The sequence below is a fragment of the Chamaea fasciata genome, unplaced genomic scaffold (assembly GCF_029207755.1).
Source record: "Chamaea fasciata isolate MVZ Bird 193981 ecotype frontalis unplaced genomic scaffold, bChaFas1.0.hap1 SCAF_6, whole genome shotgun sequence".
In the NCBI taxonomy this organism is placed as follows: domain Eukaryota; kingdom Metazoa; phylum Chordata; class Aves; order Passeriformes; family Sylviidae; genus Chamaea; species Chamaea fasciata.
Window position 1 is genome coordinate 60,110,740 of NW_027094091.1, and position 19,201 is coordinate 60,129,940.

The following is a 19,201-nucleotide window of genomic DNA, read 5'->3' on the forward strand; positions in this document are numbered from 1 at the left end:
GCTGAGCAGGATAGTATACAGACATTAGATGTTTCTTTTTGAGTGCTTGTTTGGTTGGGTTTTTTTTCTTGTGGTTCACAACAGGAAATTTTCTTTAGAGAATCCTCACACCTACTGGCAGAGCTTCACACTTGGCTTTTTTCAGCTTTAATCCTTGTATAGTAATAGTACACCGATGAGATCTATTTTTCTTATTTTTCTCTTTCTTCAAAAACACTTGTGGGGCAATTACTGCTTTTATCACTGATAACTCTTCTCTTTTTCACCCTTTGCTAGTCAGTATTTATGATAAGCTTTCTATGCCAGCTGAAGAAGATTGGTCAGGAAAAGGTAGGAAAGTAGAGAAAGAAAGAACCATTTTTCATTTTGGCAATAGCAGTACTTTATCAGTGTCACACCCTGAGTGCTATTGGTGGTTTCAGAAGTTAATAGAAAGAGAAGTTATTTGGAACTGGTTCAAGAGAAGATACTACGTGCCTTTAAGCACTGGAGAGGAGAGGAAAAGTAAAGGTTGCCATTTGTATCATCCCTGACATTTTTGGCCTGGTTTAGGAAATTAGAGACAGTAGTCATGGAGAAGGCAGATCAGAAATACCATGTTCTTCTGTAGGACTTCTGATCGCTCTTTCAGCCAAATGGCTCCTGAAATTCTGTTTCCTGTGGTAGCAGTAAGACGTGAGAAAGCGCTCTCAAAGATTACCTTGTGCATGAGAGACAGGGAAATTCTGTTTCCTCCACCTTTGTTGGCTATGTGCAATGCATAGGAGTACAAGCCAGGGAGTTGACCTGCTGTCAACACATATGACCAAACAAAAAATAGTTTCCGCCTAAAAGAGAGCCTGTTTACTAGTTAGGTCCTGTAGGAAACATACACTTAGTAGTTTCTTGGGGAAGCTGAGGTAAGTCATTGAGGTTGTGCATCTGTAGAGCAGTTGTCCCTCTTTGGAGCAGAGGTCAGTGGGGAAAAAAGTTGGAAAATGCGCTCCTTTAAATGACTAGGTGTGTTCTGGATGCTGCTGTGTGTTTTGGAGTGGTGCTGAAAACTTCTAACAGAGCTTTCCTCAAGTATCAGAGCTGTGCTAGGCTTCCATCAGTCAGTCCCTGTACAAATCCTGGTCACAGTTTGTCACCTCTCAATTTCAAAACTTGAAGAGATACAGGAAACCAGTTCTATTGCACCAGTTCTATTCCGTTGTGTTTAATTACTTCTGTGTGTAGAGAAAGAAGGATGATACATATAATTATTCTTTTGGGTTCAGTATCTGTGCATTAGCTATTTTTTTGCTCTCCTGTTCTGGGAATCTCTTGCTATTACCAGCAAGAGAGGAGTTATGGAAAGGGAAATTTTACCTTAGATCATGTGCATGGACTTTGCCATAGGTTTAATATTCCATTTTTAGCCCAAATTAGCTCACTGGCAAGGACCATGGCCTGTAGGTTTTTGACACTCTTGTGCCACCTGTGAGAATTGGACAGTTCTTTAGATTCCCACCAGGGGCACTGAAGCAGCTCTGCCTTGAAGATGAAATCAGTAATTGCAGTGCTTCAGTAGTATTTGCTTGTCTGTACCTTCCTCTCTATGTTAAAGACTTCTCCCTACTTTATAGACACAGGGGGAGTGCACGGCTTGGGGAGGAAGATGGTTTAGACCTCATAGGAGGAGTTGAGGAGACTAGGAACCTCCTGCCCTGTGTTTGTGCTCAGCCAGGCAAGGAGCAGTGATGGAGAGACAGCAGTTTCTCTTGCTGTGGTGTTGAGGTGAGCTGAGGGAGCTCTGACGGTCCTACACTGAGCCAGACTTAATGTGGAACCAGCAGCCTCAAATAATGATAGCAAGGGAGATTATTTTCTGGAGCTATCACTTTGGTATTTAGAAACCTTTTTTAAACAAGCCTGTTGTAATCTTGTTTATAGTAATTAAGGATTTGCTAGTAATTTAAATAGTTGGTTTTGGCAATGCGCAGGTCATCTTCTTATAGGTATTGCTAATGTCAGGTTGAAAACATTTACACAAGACTAAAAGTCAAGGAAGCAGGTAATTGACTGATTTATCAACCTTAGCAGACAATTTTTTCTGATACATCATGGTGGCTATGGTAAATTTACTCTGGATTGCTTAAGGGCATGATCCTATATGGTGTGTACAACACATGAGGGCAACTCCTTGGAATGAATGGGTGAAGGAGCAGGTAATCAGCCAGCTTGGTTTTGGTGCCTCAATTAGCCTTTTGGTCAATGGCTTGTCTCCTAGTAAGGTTGGGAATTGCTATGCACAGCACAGCTCAGAACATAGGTGGTTTACAGCTTTTTTGGGGAGCTTTTTAGATCAGTTTTAGTCTTTCAGGTTTTGTGAGAACTTTTTAAACTTATGGCCGTTCCTAGGCCATAATGCTAAATTGCAGTTGTGATCAGGGAATTACTTATTTTCATTGCAAAATGCCGGTATGTAACAAAGTAGTATGTTTGAACACTTTTCTTACTTCTTTTGCCAGCTGCACTGATGCTTGCAACTTCTCCTCTGCTTCCTTTCCACCTGTAAGGGTGACAAAAATCATGTTGCTGTGGTGACCCTGTCAGTTTTAGACGACAAGCCACACTAAAATGAGTCACAGCTATTGAGGGTTAATCAGCAGTGCAATAATCTGTAGCACAAATGGATCACTTTGTTCTTGGCTGCTGTAAGTTGTGAGGAATATTTGAGAATTCCTGTGCCTCCTTTTTTTTTTTTTTATTGTTGGGGTTGTGACTGCTGAGGTTTGCAGTGCATTTCAGGCAATGAAGGTGCAGTTTGTCGCAGTAAAGAGTTGAGACAGCTATCACTGCAGCCAGTTCTGGGGAGGTGGCAGGTCAGGGGCAGCCCTTAATTAAGATGAATTGTTGGCTGATGAAGGCACTCAGTAAGAGCAGGCAGTTTACAGATGTAGCTCAAGACCAGAGAACCCAGGTATGCAAAATACAGCAGACCACCAATTCTATTTGTTACCGGGTTAAGTGAAGATTAGAAAGCATAGCTTTCCTGTGGGTTTTTTGGGGTTGGGTTTGGTTTTGGTGGTGAGTTTGTTGGTTGGCTGGTTGTTTTTTTGGCACCTAGAGGATACAAAATGTGACCTAAGAAACTGTAGCAGTTGTAATTACTCCAGTTTTGGTATGGAGGCTTCTGTGACCGAGAACTGAACTACCAGAAAGCACGTAGCCATTTGGAAATGAGTAACTGAGCCTCTGCTTTGTGTTTAAGATAAGGTAGTTTTGTGTTTCTGCTTAGAATTTCCTAATAGAGACACCAGTTCAGTGTTCCACAAGCAACTTCTTTAAGAAAATTTCATTAATGACCTGCCCAAAGACATAAAACCTTCATGGAGTGAGATGTTATTGAAGGATGGCTTTAAAATATTCTGGATTACTATATTGAATATTTGGCATTCATGTGATTCTCCCACAATAATTTGATCTAGGGTGGAAACTAAAATTCCTCCTTTAGGGACTTCTCTGGTTGTAGCCAGCTTTTGCAAATTCTTCGCTAGAATTGTTCAAGGTTTCATTTTCATTGAAGACCTATGTTATGAAATTTTGGAGTATTTCCCTCCTTTTTGAGGTAGGCTGACATGATAGGTCTTGTCTCTGTATGCTAAGGATAAGAGAAGCCTTAAGACTAATCTTTAGCTCTTCTTATTTTGGAGGTGTCAACATCCCTGTTATCATTTGGTAGTTGATATTTTCTCACTGTAGCAGTCTGTTGAGTTAGACATCTATCTAGACTAAAATAAATGAGCAATCAAAGTAATTTTTGGCTAACTAGAAACAATTTTATGGAGTTTTTTAGCTTCTTTATAACTAACAGCAGGTAGAATTTTTAATTGCTCTGCTGAACTTTACATGTAGGTGGCAAATATTCACTGATGTCAAGGATACACTGCCATTCCAGGTGCAGGGAATCTCTCTGGATAGATTTGCACAGGAGCCATTTGAAGCACTGCAGATTGCTACCACTGTTTCCCATTTCCAGCAGAGCTGTGGGAATAACCGTGGAATAACTCCTGCACATACAGTTTTTCCTCAGCTTTATAATAATCTATCAGAGTCAAAAACTGATATCTTAGCTGGTTTTAAAAGGCACAGGGAAGCTTGAAATTCCTGATAAGGGACTTTAATCTGGCTCAGAAGTTGCTGCCTAAAAATTGTTTGGTTATATAGAAAATGGTTTGTCATCATCTCTGTTTACATGAGGAAGAGGTGTATTCCTTTGACATGTTAATGTACCGACTCTAGGTTGTCAGTTGGCCATATTCCTGCAGTGTATGTCAGTCTGATCAGTACCTTGTGCTTTATGAAATGTGTGCCCAGCCTCAGCTACAGGTTATTATAGGACGCTTGTAAGGGCCTGTGGAAGAAACTTTCAGTAAGTCTGGCTGTGGTATTTTGTTCAGCCTCCATAAAACTGTTGCGAGAACATTGGGAACATAAAATAGCTTTTGCAAGGAACATGATTCTCTATTGTTTTACTGACACTTCCTGTGTTTTATGAACCTGTCTTGAGGCTACCAGGCAGCCTTTGCAGCATAAGCTGACCTCAGAAATATTTGTTTCTTCCGAAAACCTCCATCATAAAAATCAACTGTCTTTTTATACTTTGTCTCCAGTTATTCTGTGTGTTGATCACAGAATGGGTCAGGTTGGAGGGGACCGTGGTGGGTCATCTGGCCCAACCTCCCTGCTCAAGCAGAGTCATCCCAGAGCACATGGCACAGGACTGTGTCCAGACAGGTCTGGAATATCTCCAGCAGGGGAGACTCCACACACTCACTAGACAGTCAGTCCCAGTGCATGGTCACTGCACAGTGAAGAAGATCTTCCTCATGTTCAGGAGGAACTTGCTGTGCATCAGTTTCTGCCATTGCCTCTTGTCCTATTGTTCAGCATCACTGAGCAGAGCCTGGTCTGTCCTCTTGACACCCCCTCCTTTGGATACTTCTGTACATTTGTGGTCCCTTCTCAGTTATCTCTACTCAAGGCTGAATGGCTCCAAGTTTCTCAGCCAGTTCTTGTAAGGAAGATGCTCCAGTCCCTTAGATGGTTTTGTAGCTGGGCCGGAGCCCCATGTCTCTCTTGTACTGAGGAGCCCAGAACCTGGACAAAGCCTTCCAGATGCGCCTCACCAGGGCTGAGTAGAGAAGGCAGGATCACCTCCCTGGTGATCAAGTTGTGTCAAGTCAGCTGATGAAAGCTTTTTGTGCAGGCTGTTCTTTTGTGGGGCACCTCTTGAGTGATGGTCTTCAAAAACATTCCCCTCCTCTAAGGAGGTATATGTTCTGTTCTGTTTCACATGCACACCTCAAATTCTTCAGGTCACTGGGCCTGAAATACTGGCAAAATCCAGCTGGAATCAAGTAATACTAAATTATAGTAAGCAAATATCATACATGTGTTACTATAAACGTGTACTATTTATATGCAATGTTGTTATATATTACTTTATAAATCATACTGCCCTTCCCTCCTACTTTCATGGTTGCTGATTACTGTGCCTCACTGTTAAGATATTATTTCTGGGTCTTTAGAACTCTTCTCTCAGAAAGATGCTGCTGACCAGTTCTAGAGAAGAGGGTTTTTTTAAATTAAGATCTGAGTACAGGGGGCCCAAGCCAGCTACAGATGTCCCAGGTTAGGCTTCTGAAGAAGTCTAGATGATATTGACTGTGGTGGCCATCCTGACTGCACAGGCCAGCTCTTCCCTGAGAGGTGTAGTATGTTGTTGAGGTTTGGGATGGGAGAGAGAATCCTCAGTTGGTTTTTCGCTGACAAGATGTGATGTCATTTGCACCCCACAAGACTAGAGGAGATAGGTGGCTCGGACTGTTGATTCCACCTGTTTTCTCTTTCCTGTCTCCTTTGCATCATTGTTTTTTTCCTGATTTCTTGACAGAGTGTGTAGTTTTCTGCCAAATTGGTGAGTTGAAATTGGCTCATGAAGCAGTCAAACAACAGCAAATCTAAGGGAGGGCACAGGACCACCGCTTCTGTTGGTCTTGAGCTTTTGTCACCTCACTGCACTGTCAGGTGATGCTTGTTCCTTTGTAGCTTAAAATATCTGAGTCCCAGTGGAAGCAACCCTCCTCAAACACTAATCCCACAGCTACTAACTATAACCTCCTGCCTAGAACAGAAGAAAAGCTGATCTTCCTTAGAGGCTAGATGTCAAGCATCCATCATTCTAAGAGTTCTCTTTTGAACTTGCTTTTGGGGGCGATCAGACTTGTCTTTGTAAGGTCCTATCTTGTGGTCTGTTAACCAGCCCTGAGAACCTTCAACAGGTAGTGACAGCTGTCCTCAGGAGAAACCATGTGGTTTTGTCCCTTTCCATGGATGCATGCTAGTAAAAGATGGATTTTTTTGGCAGCTAATGAAACCCACTTGGCACATTTATTCTGGGGCTTGTGGCTGAAACTAGAAGGCCACTGCCTCTGTTTCCCATCTACCACAACTCCCCTGTCCTTTGAAGGGCAAGAAATAAAGACAGTTTTATGTTGTCTGTGACAAGCTTTTTCAGTAATCTGACCTGATTCCCCTTTTCCTTGGGAGAGTCCATCGCACCTGGATTCTGCCTCTGAGAGGAAACTGAGGTGTTGTACATGCCTTTTGATAATCTGTGGCTGTCCAGCAGTTTACAAACATGAGTGTGTAATATTTGGGCACATTCAGTTGTTTGTGTGTATAGACAAAGCATCTTGAAGAGTTCTAGTTACTGCAAAATGATTAACATTCTCTAATCCTTTTTGGCTCTGATGCCTTTTTCAAACAAGCAGTGCTAGAGAAATTGTTAGGTGAATATTCTGGGGTTTTCTTGTATGTTGATTTTTTCAAAGTCACTTTAAGTTAGGGATAAAAGTAGGGAATGTATGCCCTGTCTTTAAAAGCTGTGCCTTCCTTTTCCCCTCTCCTCCTTCCCTCCAGTTAGGAAAATCATTATCTTGGAAGATGTGGAGATGAAATAGAGAGTCCTACCTAGGGCTTCTTTCCCTGTCTAATTGTGTGACTATTTTCACATAACCTAAACACGGGGGGAGAAGGACAGAACAGAAGAGCTGTGGCTTTTTGGCAGATCCTTCTTGCAGCTGTGCTGCTCTCTTTAGGTCAGCCTGCAGTAGAGAAATTTGGTTCAAGCACCAGCAACACTACTAAACCATTTTGTGAGGAGGTCAAGAGTTGAATAATCATCCCGTTGATAAGGAGCGAGCCAGAAATTCCATTCAAAGAGGACAGTGACTTCCTGTGCTGCTTACCTATTATAGGTCACAGAAATCATGAAGGGAAAATGGGGGGACCAAGGGCACTCCAGCACATGACTATTTATGTAACTGTGACTTTTAAGTCTTGTTTGCTGCTGTAGATATATTAAAAGGAGTTAAAGCAGGCCTTTGTGTTTTCATTAAAATCATGATTTTCTAGCAAGCATCCCTATGGGAAAATCAACACAGCTGCTGCTCTGGATATACAGCCTCATCAGATGTGGCTGTAAATGCTTTTTAGAGGTGGAGACTGTGGGCAGTTGGCACATTGTGTGCTCAGCTTCTTGGTGGTAGTCTTACAGCACACACATCTGCATGGTTTGGTGGGTATGTGAACCCATAAATGTTGTTCAGCCCAAAGATATTACATTCATTTTTTTTTAATTTGCAGTGCTTAAAAATCAGCCTGAATACCAAAAGGGTAGTTTGTAGGCAGGCAGCTAGACTGAGCAATTTATGTAGGATACCACAGAATAGACTTTCCAGCTATGACTGTCATTTTTAGGTCTGTGCCTTCTGGTTTCTATAGTACCTGATTGTGAAATCAGCAAGGGCTTATGTGCAGCTGACACCCAGAGAAAATGTGAATTAGAAAGTGATGTGATATTAGCAAGTGGTCTCTTGTAATTATTCTTTACCCTTACTAAAATGATGCACTTACACAGCTTACATAGTTTACCTAAAGGTATCCGCTGTGTTTGGTCCTTAGCTCCTTCATTCTTTTCTCGTCCATATTATCTGGTCTGCAGAGGTAAGATGGGGACAAGGGGAGCCTGTGCTGATCTTGAATTAGCGGCCACCATGGGATGAGAAAACTTGTCTTACTTGGATATGATGATGATGATGATGACAAGTCGTGATGGAACCTGGGTTACAGCACGAGAGGGTATCCTGAACTAGACTGCCAGGACAGCAAATTCTGGCCTGGCCTGATTCCTAGTTCTCTTTGAGGGTTCTAAGAAAACAGCCAGGAAAGAACAGAACAAGAGAACCCCTGCTAGAGGCTGGATATGAGCATTTCAGTTCCCTATCTGTCTCACCTCTCCTTGTCCGTGACCAGTTAAAAGCCTTTACAGTCGTCCTTGCCTTTCTTGATTGTCGACTGTTTCTTCTCTTCATTCATTCCACTTCTCTTGCGACAGATGATAAAAGTCACTCAAGGCTAAGTCCTAGCTTGCTCAGGTATTGTCTCTGCCTTATTTCTGATGCATCTGCCTATTTACTTGGCCTTAAAATGATTGCTCAGCCGAGCCAGTCGGTGTTTCCGCAGAACTCCTCTTGGATGGCTCCCTGCTTCATTTAAGTTTAATGCATTCTTTTAAATTCTTTCAGTATCTTTGCAGAGCTCCTCAGTCCCCTAGTGTAAAGCTATCACTTAATCCCAGCTCTTTCAGTAGGCCTAGGTACAGTGTTCAGTGTAAAATAATCCTAAGGACGGTTTATGGTAGGTACTAGTGATGAAATGATCGAGTTGTTGGGGCAGCAAATTAGGGAGATGATCTGGGTGTCAAGTGGACAACAAATGTAATTGCAACTTTATTTAAATTGACACAAACGTGAATGATCACATCTGAAATCCTTATACAAATCAGGGTAATTGATATCAAGATAATAAAGATAAGTTTGGTTCTCCTATATCTTTAAATCTTGGTTCTGTAGGTTCCCAGTTTTTCCTTGAAATGTAAGTGCTGAAAAAAGGGCAATTTTGATTAATTTTTCTCATCAGCAATTTTCCTGTGTGCATTTCTTTGAAACTATTTGACTTCTACCTTCTTCTGGATTTGCTTTAATTTTCATTTTGTAATACCATCATTACAATTTCCATATGTTTCATATCACTGTAGCATATGGATTTCTGTATTGAAATTCTGTAATTTACTCATTACAGTGAATGATTAAAGTAGAATTTTGTCCTGCTTAGCATGAAAAATCAGTCTCTGGGGTGGGTTCCTTAGCTGTAGTGTCTTCTCAGGTAATTTCTAGTGTTTCAAATGGTTTTCTTTCCATCATGTTTTCACTGCCCATGTCTCCGTGTCTATTGCTCAGTAACACAAGTTTAAGACTCTTCCCTTTCCTGAAAATCTAACTCGCTACATTGATATTTCTCCCCTCCAAGTCCTACAAAGTGAAGCTGTGAATCATCTCACACTTGCCACTGTCGCGAATGGCATGTGTACATTGCACTGGCTACAGTTAAATTTTCCAGCATTTGAACCGAGTGGCTCAGTGTATAAATCAACAAATGTGTTTGTCTATTTCAGTTTTCAGATATAAGTAGTTTGAGCAAGTTAATATTTACGTTTCTATTGGCACCGGGGTCAGATTCTAATCAGCACTCTAAATAAAAGGGCAGACGGTCACAAAGTGAAATAACATACTTTGGGATCAATAAGATTTGTCTGTCAAACTGATCTCTTGAAGAGGAAAATGAACTTCTCCGTATCTGAAAGCAAGCAGATGAGTTGGTGAGTGAGGGAAACTGGCACTTCTTCAAACAGTGCTTTCTGCACGCATTCATGGCTCTGCCAGAGATGGACACATGGGCTACATCCGTGGCAATAGTCACCCGGCAGTACTTTGGTGCCTTTTGTCATTGCTGACAGGAGTGGAAAATATTTTTTGAGGCTCCTCGGTGCTGTGTGATGTGATCGTCATGAAACATGCAGGCTGTAATTTCCAGCTAGCCTCTGCCAGAGGCAAAGGGCTTGGGAAGTAGTTCTTGTTTCAAAATCACTCTGGAAATCAGGAAGAAGCAGCATTGACAGGTCTTGACTCCTGAATCATGATGAGAAGAGCTCCATAACTGTGTTGTGAGAGAAGGGAAAAACATGTCATGCAGATGTCTGCCACAGATGTGAAATACAGCTGAAATTTCTTGACAGACGTGTGGAGGTTGTCTCCTGCTTCAGACAAACCTGGTCTGGGTGACCCAGGAACCCCCTGGGTTCTGAGGGAAGATTTTATACAATTTGAAATCATAAAGAAGTTGCTGGATTGGGTTGATTTCTCCTGGAGTTCTCAAGCTTGTTCAAACTCACAGGCTCACAAGTTAATGTGAATTAAAATTCTGCCCTGAAGGCCTTGAAAGGCAACTTTGCTTAGAAATGAAATTGCCAGGCTTCACTGTTCTGCTTCTAAACCAATTCACTGGTGTTTAAAGGGAGGCTTGACTGAGCTCTTGGTAAGACACTGATGCTGACTTTTTCAGCATTAACCTTACAGCCTTCAAATATAGTGGGCTTGATGCTGCAGCAACTGGGAATTACTGAGAAGAGGAAAATTAGAAGAGTGGCAGCAGTTAGAGGTCTGATTTCTGGCTACAGAAAGAAACTGCACTGGTGGAAAAGAAAGTATCCTGCTGGCTTTTGGGATAGTGAGGCTGGAGAGGAAATTTGCCCTTTATTATAGAAACTGCATGGAGCTTTGAGAGGCTTGGAGTGGTCACAGGTAGATTAGCAACAGGAGAGGGAGCTCTCAGTGTGTTACCTGAAGAGGAGGAAAATCCTGGGCTTGGGAGCAAGCCTGTGAATGAAGAATCCTGCTCTCCTGCTGCTGCCTGTCAGTAACATGGTGGTGGCTGCCCTTTTGTATAGGCAAGAGCAATGGGGAATGTGCGTGTCTGGAGAAAGAAAGAAATTGAGGTACACGGCAAGGAACGGGGGACTTCTCTAATACTGAAGTCCACTTCTTGGATCCTCTTATACTTAATTATGCCTCAGACTGTAATGTTTGAGTGGCTTTCTGGGTGAAGGGAAATGCAATTCTCCCTCCCTGTGAATGGATGGGAAGTACAGAGACACAGAGAGTGGGGTTTGTAGGGGAGAGGAGAGATTGTTTCAACAGACAGATGTAAGTGGTAGGAAGCAGGCTAGCTCTGGCTCCAGAGCTGTGTAGTGGTGTCAGCTCCAGGCTGTGTCCCAGAGGATGTGCCCTGCGCTTGATGGATCAGTTCAGACAAAGTGCCAGTAAGATGCTTTTTTGGCTTCCAATCCAGAACTTGTTTGCATCTGGGATGAGTGAATGGATCTCTCATGTGAGTGCACCCAGCTGTACAGACACGCTCAAGTTACTTTTTTAATGTTCACAGGGTGAAAAGGGAATACATTCAGTTCTCCTTTAACCTGCATAAGTGCTGGTTCAACTGATTAGCATCTACCTCCTTTATTTGAATGTGCATGGTACTGGCCTTTATGCACACCTTATTGCTGAGCCTGTGTTGTTAACTTGGACAATACCAAAAATAATTCTAGCTAAGAGCTTGGATGTTTGTTTGGCTTTTGTTTGTTTTGAAAAGGGAATACGCTAACCCTCTTCTGCTTGAATTACAAACCTGAGGTAACTGAGTTTATTGCCAGCTTTTGAAACATTGGTGACTTTTTTCCAAAGGATTTTGAGTAAAAGAAACCTTCTGTGAGAGACTGTGCCTCGTATTCTGTATAACATAAAAACTCCCAAAACTTTGCTTTCAGAGTGTACGTTTGTATTTCTGTACTCGTGATACATTTGTCTGAGGTTTTCCTCCTTAAATTCTTTGGATCAAAGCAATAATAGAAATCTAAGTTTTTATTCATTAACTTCTCTCCGAGTTTTGTAATTTGCTGGAATTAAATTGGGAATCTGGGAATAATACATGATCATAGACACAATGCATATTGTGCAGGCCTGATTCCAGAATGTCAGTGGAGGGTTATATTAAATACTTTTGTCTTGCTGTGGTGTGATTACAAAGATGCTTGTGCAGCTTGGGACATTGTGTCTAAAGGCAAGAAATGTGAGAGGTATCTGGCAAGAGGAGATAATATGAATTTAATTCTAGCATTGCTGTTGTTCTTTACTATGTTCTAATTGGGCGGGAAGATCTGCCAAGAAAAAGAAGTCTTGGTCACATCTGTATGACTTTGAATGCCTGTCAGGAAGAGGAGCAATCCAGGGTCACAGTGCTTTAAACACTGGCAGGTCTCAGGAGAAACTCAGGTGTTTTGCAGTTGCCAGAGAGGAGAAAATGTAACTTAACTGCAGTGAAACCAGCACTTTTCCTTTTTTCCTTTTCAGCTAAACTAAGTTCAGTTTAGGATGATCTTTTAGACTTCATTAAACAGTGACAAATAAGAACAAGTAGAGTGTGTATAAGACAACACTTTTTGTTATGATACTCCTTTCCCAAGCAGTTGGAGAGATGAGAGCTTTAGCCTGCATTCATGTATTAGTCATTGCAGCTATTCAGGAATGAATTGTGAATTATCAGTACAGATTTATTTTATTTTATTTTAGATAGGGGTCACTGCAGGATTGGTCTGAGATTTGAGTAGCTACACACCTCATCTGCCTTTGAAGGCACACCTGTGCTGGCTGTACAAATACCCAAGTACCCAGTAATTTCTGATCTGTTAAATCCCTGCCTTATACCAGACAGTTCATAACATTTTGCAGGCTGTACAGACTATGCCAATAAAGAATTGTTTGCAATATATGAATATATATTATATTTATATATATATTGTTGCAGTTTTAGCTGCTTTAGTTATGCAGACTGAAAGATGACAGGTTTGTCATCATTTTGTCGTCTTAGAAAGATTTATCCATTTTGAAAAGCTCTTTTTTTTCTGGTCACTGAATCCAGGCTGATTCCAAGCCGGTGCACTTTAGGGGGTGTGCTAGGGGACTATTCAGGGGGGTCATGCAGAGGTCAGGCATGCTTCTTGCTAAGAAACTGCTTTCCACAGATTTGGGAATAATGCTGTTGTTCGTGGTTCCACACAGATGGTACCAGACAGGAAGAAGTGGAAGGTGAGCTCAGCGAAGAAGAACGCTGGTTTGGGAATTCTTCAGAAACTCCTTCGGAAGCATCATATGGAGAAGTGCAGGAGAACTTTAAGTTGTCTCTTGAGGACAGAATCCAAGAGCAGTCCACCTCCCCCGATACCTCTTTGGGAAGCGCAACGCCGAGCAGCAACACAGCAGAGCTGGGATCCATTGAAAATGAGGCACTAAGAGACACGCTGCAGAGCAAGGAGCACCTTTCTCCAGAGGTGTCCTCTCTGGGTGAAGAGGAACCTCCTGGTCCAAACAAGCCACTGAGCAGTAACCTGAGGCGGCTCCTGGAGGCTGGCTCCCTCAAGCTGGATGCTGCTGTTACAGTCAATGGCAGAGTCGAGTCCCCTGTAAATCTTGGCTCGAACATCTCCTTCTCTCCACCTGCTCACCATGCCCAGCAGCTAAGTGTGCTTGCCAGAAAGCTTGCTGAGAAACAGGAACAAAGTGACCAATACAATGCAGGCAGTCACTTTATATGGAATCAAGGTAAGTGGTTGCCAAACTCAGCCACCACCTGTGGTTTGTCCCCTGATTCAGCTATCCTGAAGCTGAAAGCCGCAGCCAATGCTGTTCTGCAGGACAAATCTTTTTCCAGGACTGAGGACACGATAAGATTTGAATCCTTTTCCTCGCCTTTTAGCTCTCAGTCAGCCAGCTCTACGTTAGCAGCTTTATCTAAGAAAGTGAGTGAAAGAAGCATGACTCCTGGGCAGGAGCACCCGCCTCCAGCCAGCTCTTTCCTTTCCCTGGCTTCCATGACCTCTTCAGCTGCCCTTCTCAAGGAGGTTGCTGCAAGGGCTGCAGGCACCCTCCTGGCTGAGAAGAAGAAATTACTGGTACCTGAGGATCCCCTGCAGCTTTCAGAGATGAAACAAGAGAAAGCAACTCCACCACAATCTTTGGAATTACTGTTACTACCAGTCCCGAAGGGAAGAGCATCCAAACCCACTAGTACAGGTATGGATACAATTTGAACCACTAAGTAGAATGTATTTGTTTGGCTATAGACTTATATAACATCTTTTCAGCGAGTCTGGATTTGGTTTGATTCCGTGTCTTATGAAAATAAGAAGTAGGTACTTTAGGTGAACAATAGAAAAGCTTTTTGAAGTACCACTTTGAGACCAAGCTGTCACAAATTTTTCCCTGTTTTAAAGGTATGAGTGTACAGTTCGATACATTTTTTTCCTCCTTTTGTTCCACACAATAGTATTTTCCTCTCTTACCAAGTTTAGAATGTGTCCACAAAAATATTTAATGGAGAAGATCAAAGAATCCCTGTGAGGGAGCTCACAGTATCAGTGAGCATGTACAAAACTATGCTTTTGAAATATCGGACAAGGGAGAATTCTCCCTCCTGCTGTCTCTGTCACAAATGGACTTTTGTGTAATCTCTTACTACCCTGTCCTAATTTACCAGACTATATTATTGTGTTGTCACTTTTCATTAAAATTTTTTTACAATCCTTTGTTGTTAACAAAAAAAAAAAAAATCCAACTAAACTGCATTTCTCTAATTTGCTCAACAAAAACCATTTTACACATCTGACTTTCCTCCATCAGTTCCAGCTGTTGACAGTCAAGGAATCGGGGTTATAGGGAAGAAGAAGCAACTGTCTGGGTAACAAAAGCTTTAAAGAACTGGCAAGCCATGCAGGGGAATTTAAATGATCCATCTTCAAAATAAGGAAAAATAATTTCTTTCATCTCTTTCTGTAAAAAGTTCACATCACGGATTCAAATTTCTGGTGGAACATATGGCTTCAGGTGTTGACAGTGTTCTGCTGCAGGGGAAAAGGAAGCATGGCAGGTATCTTTGTGGGATGCACAAAGTGGTTTAGTATATTCCAGCTTTATCAGGCGGAGTTTTATCAGGAATGCTAGCCTGGCTGCACAGGTGTAGCAAGCCAGTGGATAGATATGAAGCCTGATATGGACGATGTGTAATTGCCCTGCTGTTTTTCTGGCCTAACCTCTCTGTTTAGGGTTATCCCGAGGCCTGGTCTGTCCCTGTACAGCTCTTGGTCAAAGCTCATAGGTTAGCTGTTGGATGGACAGCAGTGATCATCCTTCCCTTGGAAGAGGAGGGAGAGGGATACAATGACTTAACAGCCAGTACCAGTTTTTGCTCAGTGTTACACATGTATTCTATAAATGCTTAACTGCTGTATTTTGCCAAGGCACTTAAAGTGGCAAACTGTTCTTGGCATGGGCCTGTCCTGAGGTTTTCATTAGTTTAGATGAAGTTCTTCTTGGAGTAACACAAGCTAAAAGCTGAATGTGTACATTTGCCATGAAAATAAATGTTACACCTTCCTGATTCCTTTAGCTCAGAGAACCTTATGGCACTAAAAGATTTTTTTAAAAGATAATTATAATTATAATTATATAATGCTTTATCGTTTTGTGTCTGTCTGGTTGTACCTTGAGACTTTTTTTGTCTTGTTCCCAGAGAGAAGTCTCTTTTCCCAGTAGGTATAGCTTGAGAAGTCTTTTTCCCTGCTCTCATACTTTGAACTTTTAATGCACTGATGAGTTTGCTTTGCTGTTACGAATCTGATTCACTTCCCCACCAGCAACATGTAGCTTTAGTTATGAGATCAATACTCAGTGAGATTAATTAGATGTAAGTAAGGAGCAGCAAAGATGGAGGCTATTTAAAGAGGAGTAAGTTAATAACAAGAGTAGGTCTGCTGCTCTTTTGTCCACCACGTTGAGCTATTTGTTCAGAATTATTTCAGGCAAGAAGCTGGAGCCATGGCTTATCAGAATGCAGTTACCTCTGAAATGGCATGTCAAGTTTGGTCAACCTAATCATTGCTTGCATTTTTATTATAGTAAATTGGTATAGAGGAGACTAAATTTTTTATCAATCTGTTAATATTGCCAGTTTTATGAACTGCTCACGCATTTGGGATGAAGTTGAAAAGGAAGCCTGGAATATCTGTTAAGTTCTGATTGCTTTGAAAGAGTCTGGGTGACAGACCTTTCTTTTACTGACTGAATACTTATTGGGTGTAACGTAATGCCGGTGATGCTTGTAATTTTGTTCCCAAAACTTCTTTGGGAAGCACTGGCTGATTCTCTCCTCACTGGAGTAACATAGTGATATAAAATAGGCATCAATATAAACGAAGGAAAACTGAAACCCCTGGTTTTCTTTTTATTCTGAGCTCCATGCAGTATAGAGCTAACATGGTTCAGCTTTGGAGCACACTGGCACAACTCCTGAGTAACACTAATTGCCACTGTTATTGGTGAAGTCACGTGCATTCATCCCACTTGTTTGCATATTTTGTAATGTGCTAAATCACAGTTGATTCATCTTGATTGCAGATTTATTTTTAAGGGGGTCAAAGCCAGGTAATACGTATTTCTCTTCTGGGTGATAACCAGAGGCTGAAGAAAAGATGTGATAGACGGAAAAGACATGATAGATAAAAATCTACCCATGTTTTTCTGTGGTTTGTCTCTCTCCTGCCTTTTGTGAAGAAAAAAATAAAAATATTTTAAAACCAACACAAGCAGTTATGACACTGGTTTTGGCCTACTCTTTAGAGATGCAGGGAGGGGAACAGTTTGATATTTTAAGTATGATAGAATATTTTACAAGGAGAGTTTCTGAACTTGCAGTAGTACATGCTTTGACATTGTGTCCTTTTCTGTACTTACATAATGACTGCCTAATCAGTTGAATTACAGTGGTTTTGTTTCCTACTTAATAGCAAGAATTGTATTTTGGGACATGACAGATCTTTCTGGAGGCTTTTATCACTTAGTTCCTTATCAAGGGACTTTGATATTTGCTATATTCTTATCAGTGATAGTCATAAGATTAACTAGTCTGAGAGAATTTTTGAATAGCAAGATGCACATTGCTGAGCTCTGGATATTTGAAAACAGTCTTGTCTTTTACAGTGAGGAAAAGGACATCCAGTTCCACTGTAATAGTGGGTCTTTCTTTATAATAATGAGGGGAAATTGTTGTGAGAGGTTGGATGGATGCAGGGTTAGTTGTGCAAAGTCAGCAGCAAGGAATTTCTCTCTCCTTCAACCTTGTGATGGTTCTGCACTTGGAAGTCTAACCATATTTTCCTGATCAGTGCCACCAAATCCTTTTTTTAGGTGAACTGGGCAGTAAAGCAGAGTGCAGGCATTTAGGAAGGCAGTAGATTTAAGGCCCTGGCAATTAGTGGAGCAGAAGGAAACCTGTGACCTGAAGACCTTTGATGGCTGATGCTGCAGCAGTATCTGCTTGAGCCATAACTAAACAATTTCAGGAGCAGGACTTCCAAAGTCTTTCAGCTCTGGTGTTAAATATATCTGCCTTGCAATAGCAGCATTGCTTTTCAGTTAATTTGTGGATTCTTCTGTGCTTTATGTCCTGCTTCCCTGCTGGCTAACCATCAGATGTGGAAACGGATCATTTTTTAACAGTTATGCATATTTTCCATACTCTGCTACAACCAGCCTTTGATAGGAAATGAAGCTGAAAAGTGATGATTATGAGAGGCATTCATCTCAATGCAGTTAAATTGTAAAGAACATTAGGACCCAGGTGAGAGAGAGAGTAGCATCCTCTACTGATTAGTGAAAGGAAGTTTGGGGCATTAACCTTTATAAATTATGGTGACCTTTCTCAGGGAGATAATAACTAGATCCAGGGGAAGAGGTATATGCAGGGGGTATGGAAACTTCTGGTACCTGTTGTTGTTGAACTGTTGTCTCTTTACATATGAGACTCTAGCACTGAGAAATGATCTCTTGAGTATGTTTACAAGGGGAAGGTATTTGACAAATGGCTGTAAAGGATCCTCTCTTTTTTCTTCCTGCTAAGCCTCAGAAGAAGAAGGGGGAAAACCTTTCCAGTGTCCCATCTGTGGGTTGGTTATCAAGAGGAAGAGTTACTGGAAACGGCACATGGTGATTCACACAGGTTTGAAGAGCCATCAGTGCCCGCTCTGTCCTTTCCGCTGTGCACGCAAGGACAATCTCAAGTCACACATGAAGGTAAGGGGAATCTTTACTGACAATCAAAACCATCAGTCAAAAAACTGGTAGTATAGCAAAGCTATTTCATTTGCATTTGCAAGAACAAAATTTCCCTAGTTGGTACTACAAGTGATGCCTGTACTTAAGTAAAGAGCCCATAAAAAGAAATAACTTTTATTGCATTGCTTGCCTTTCCATTTCATGCAATGTAGGAACTGCCTTGGGTCATGTCAGTTGGGTGCAGCTCAAGCTGTCTGTGACTGATGCAGTTCCAGAGCTGGAACCACAGCAGCAGGGTTGTTGACTGGGATGCAATGCCACGCAATCCTATCCTAGTGTTACTTCCAGGATGCCAGCTAATAACCCTGCATGCCAGTGTCTCCTCTAAGTGGGCAAGCTCCAGCAGGGGTGACTCCATTGTTTTCTACAGACAGGCCTGCAGTTTTAACTTTTTTCTTGCTGTAGCTTTTAACCGTGGGCATTTCAGCAGTGAATCATCCAAACCAAAATGAATGACAGATTATACTGTAATGTTTTGTTTTCAAGTTTAAAGTGTGTTTTTAACTCGGCCTAAGTTTTGGGCTCAAGCTGAAGATGACCTTCTGAAGGAAGCAACATCTGTGTTGATACAGAAAAATATAAAAATGTGAAGAAACTGATTTTCTGCTTAGCTGAAGGACTGTTGTGGTTGCAACACGAAGTGCTGAGTCTGGCAAGCTGTAGAATATTCTTGAGGAAGTTAAAATGGTACCTGTCCTCTTAGCCCTTTGGTTAATAGGCTGAAGTGAAAACATTTCCCTTGTTAATGCAGTTGAGTTTTATAATAATAGTGAAATGTTTTATTATACCATTTTGTCTGATTTAGATGAGTATGTGTAACAGGGTATCAGATTGGTGTGAGGAGGGACAGAAATGCCTGTTCTGGTTTCTTACAAGCTATTGCAGAATCCGAGTTTACTGGACAAGAGTTTGGCCTTGCTTACACTCAAGAAACTGTTCCCTTCTGTGTAAATCATTCAGATTTCCTCTGGCCACCAAATCAGATCTTGCTATGGTTTAAGTTGTTGCTAGGTCTTAAATCATCCCCCTATAGTCTGAAGGCTCATTCCTTA

At 41.6% G+C, this 19,201-nt stretch overlaps 1 protein-coding gene across 3 annotated transcripts in view; it reads left to right on the forward strand.

Moving 5' to 3' along the window:
- Nucleotides 1-19,201, forward strand: part of ZNF827 (zinc finger protein 827) — a 113,233-nt gene that overhangs the window by 24,267 nt on the left and 69,765 nt on the right. For all 3 annotated transcript variants that reach the window (XM_066186530.1, XM_066186531.1, XM_066186529.1), the window contains exons 2-3: nucleotides 13,044-14,054; nucleotides 17,935-18,107. In XM_066186530.1, coding sequence (XP_066042627.1) covers nucleotides 13,044-14,054; nucleotides 17,935-18,107 — 1,184 coding nt within the window. The remainder of the gene's footprint in view (nucleotides 1-13,043; nucleotides 14,055-17,934; nucleotides 18,108-19,201) is intronic.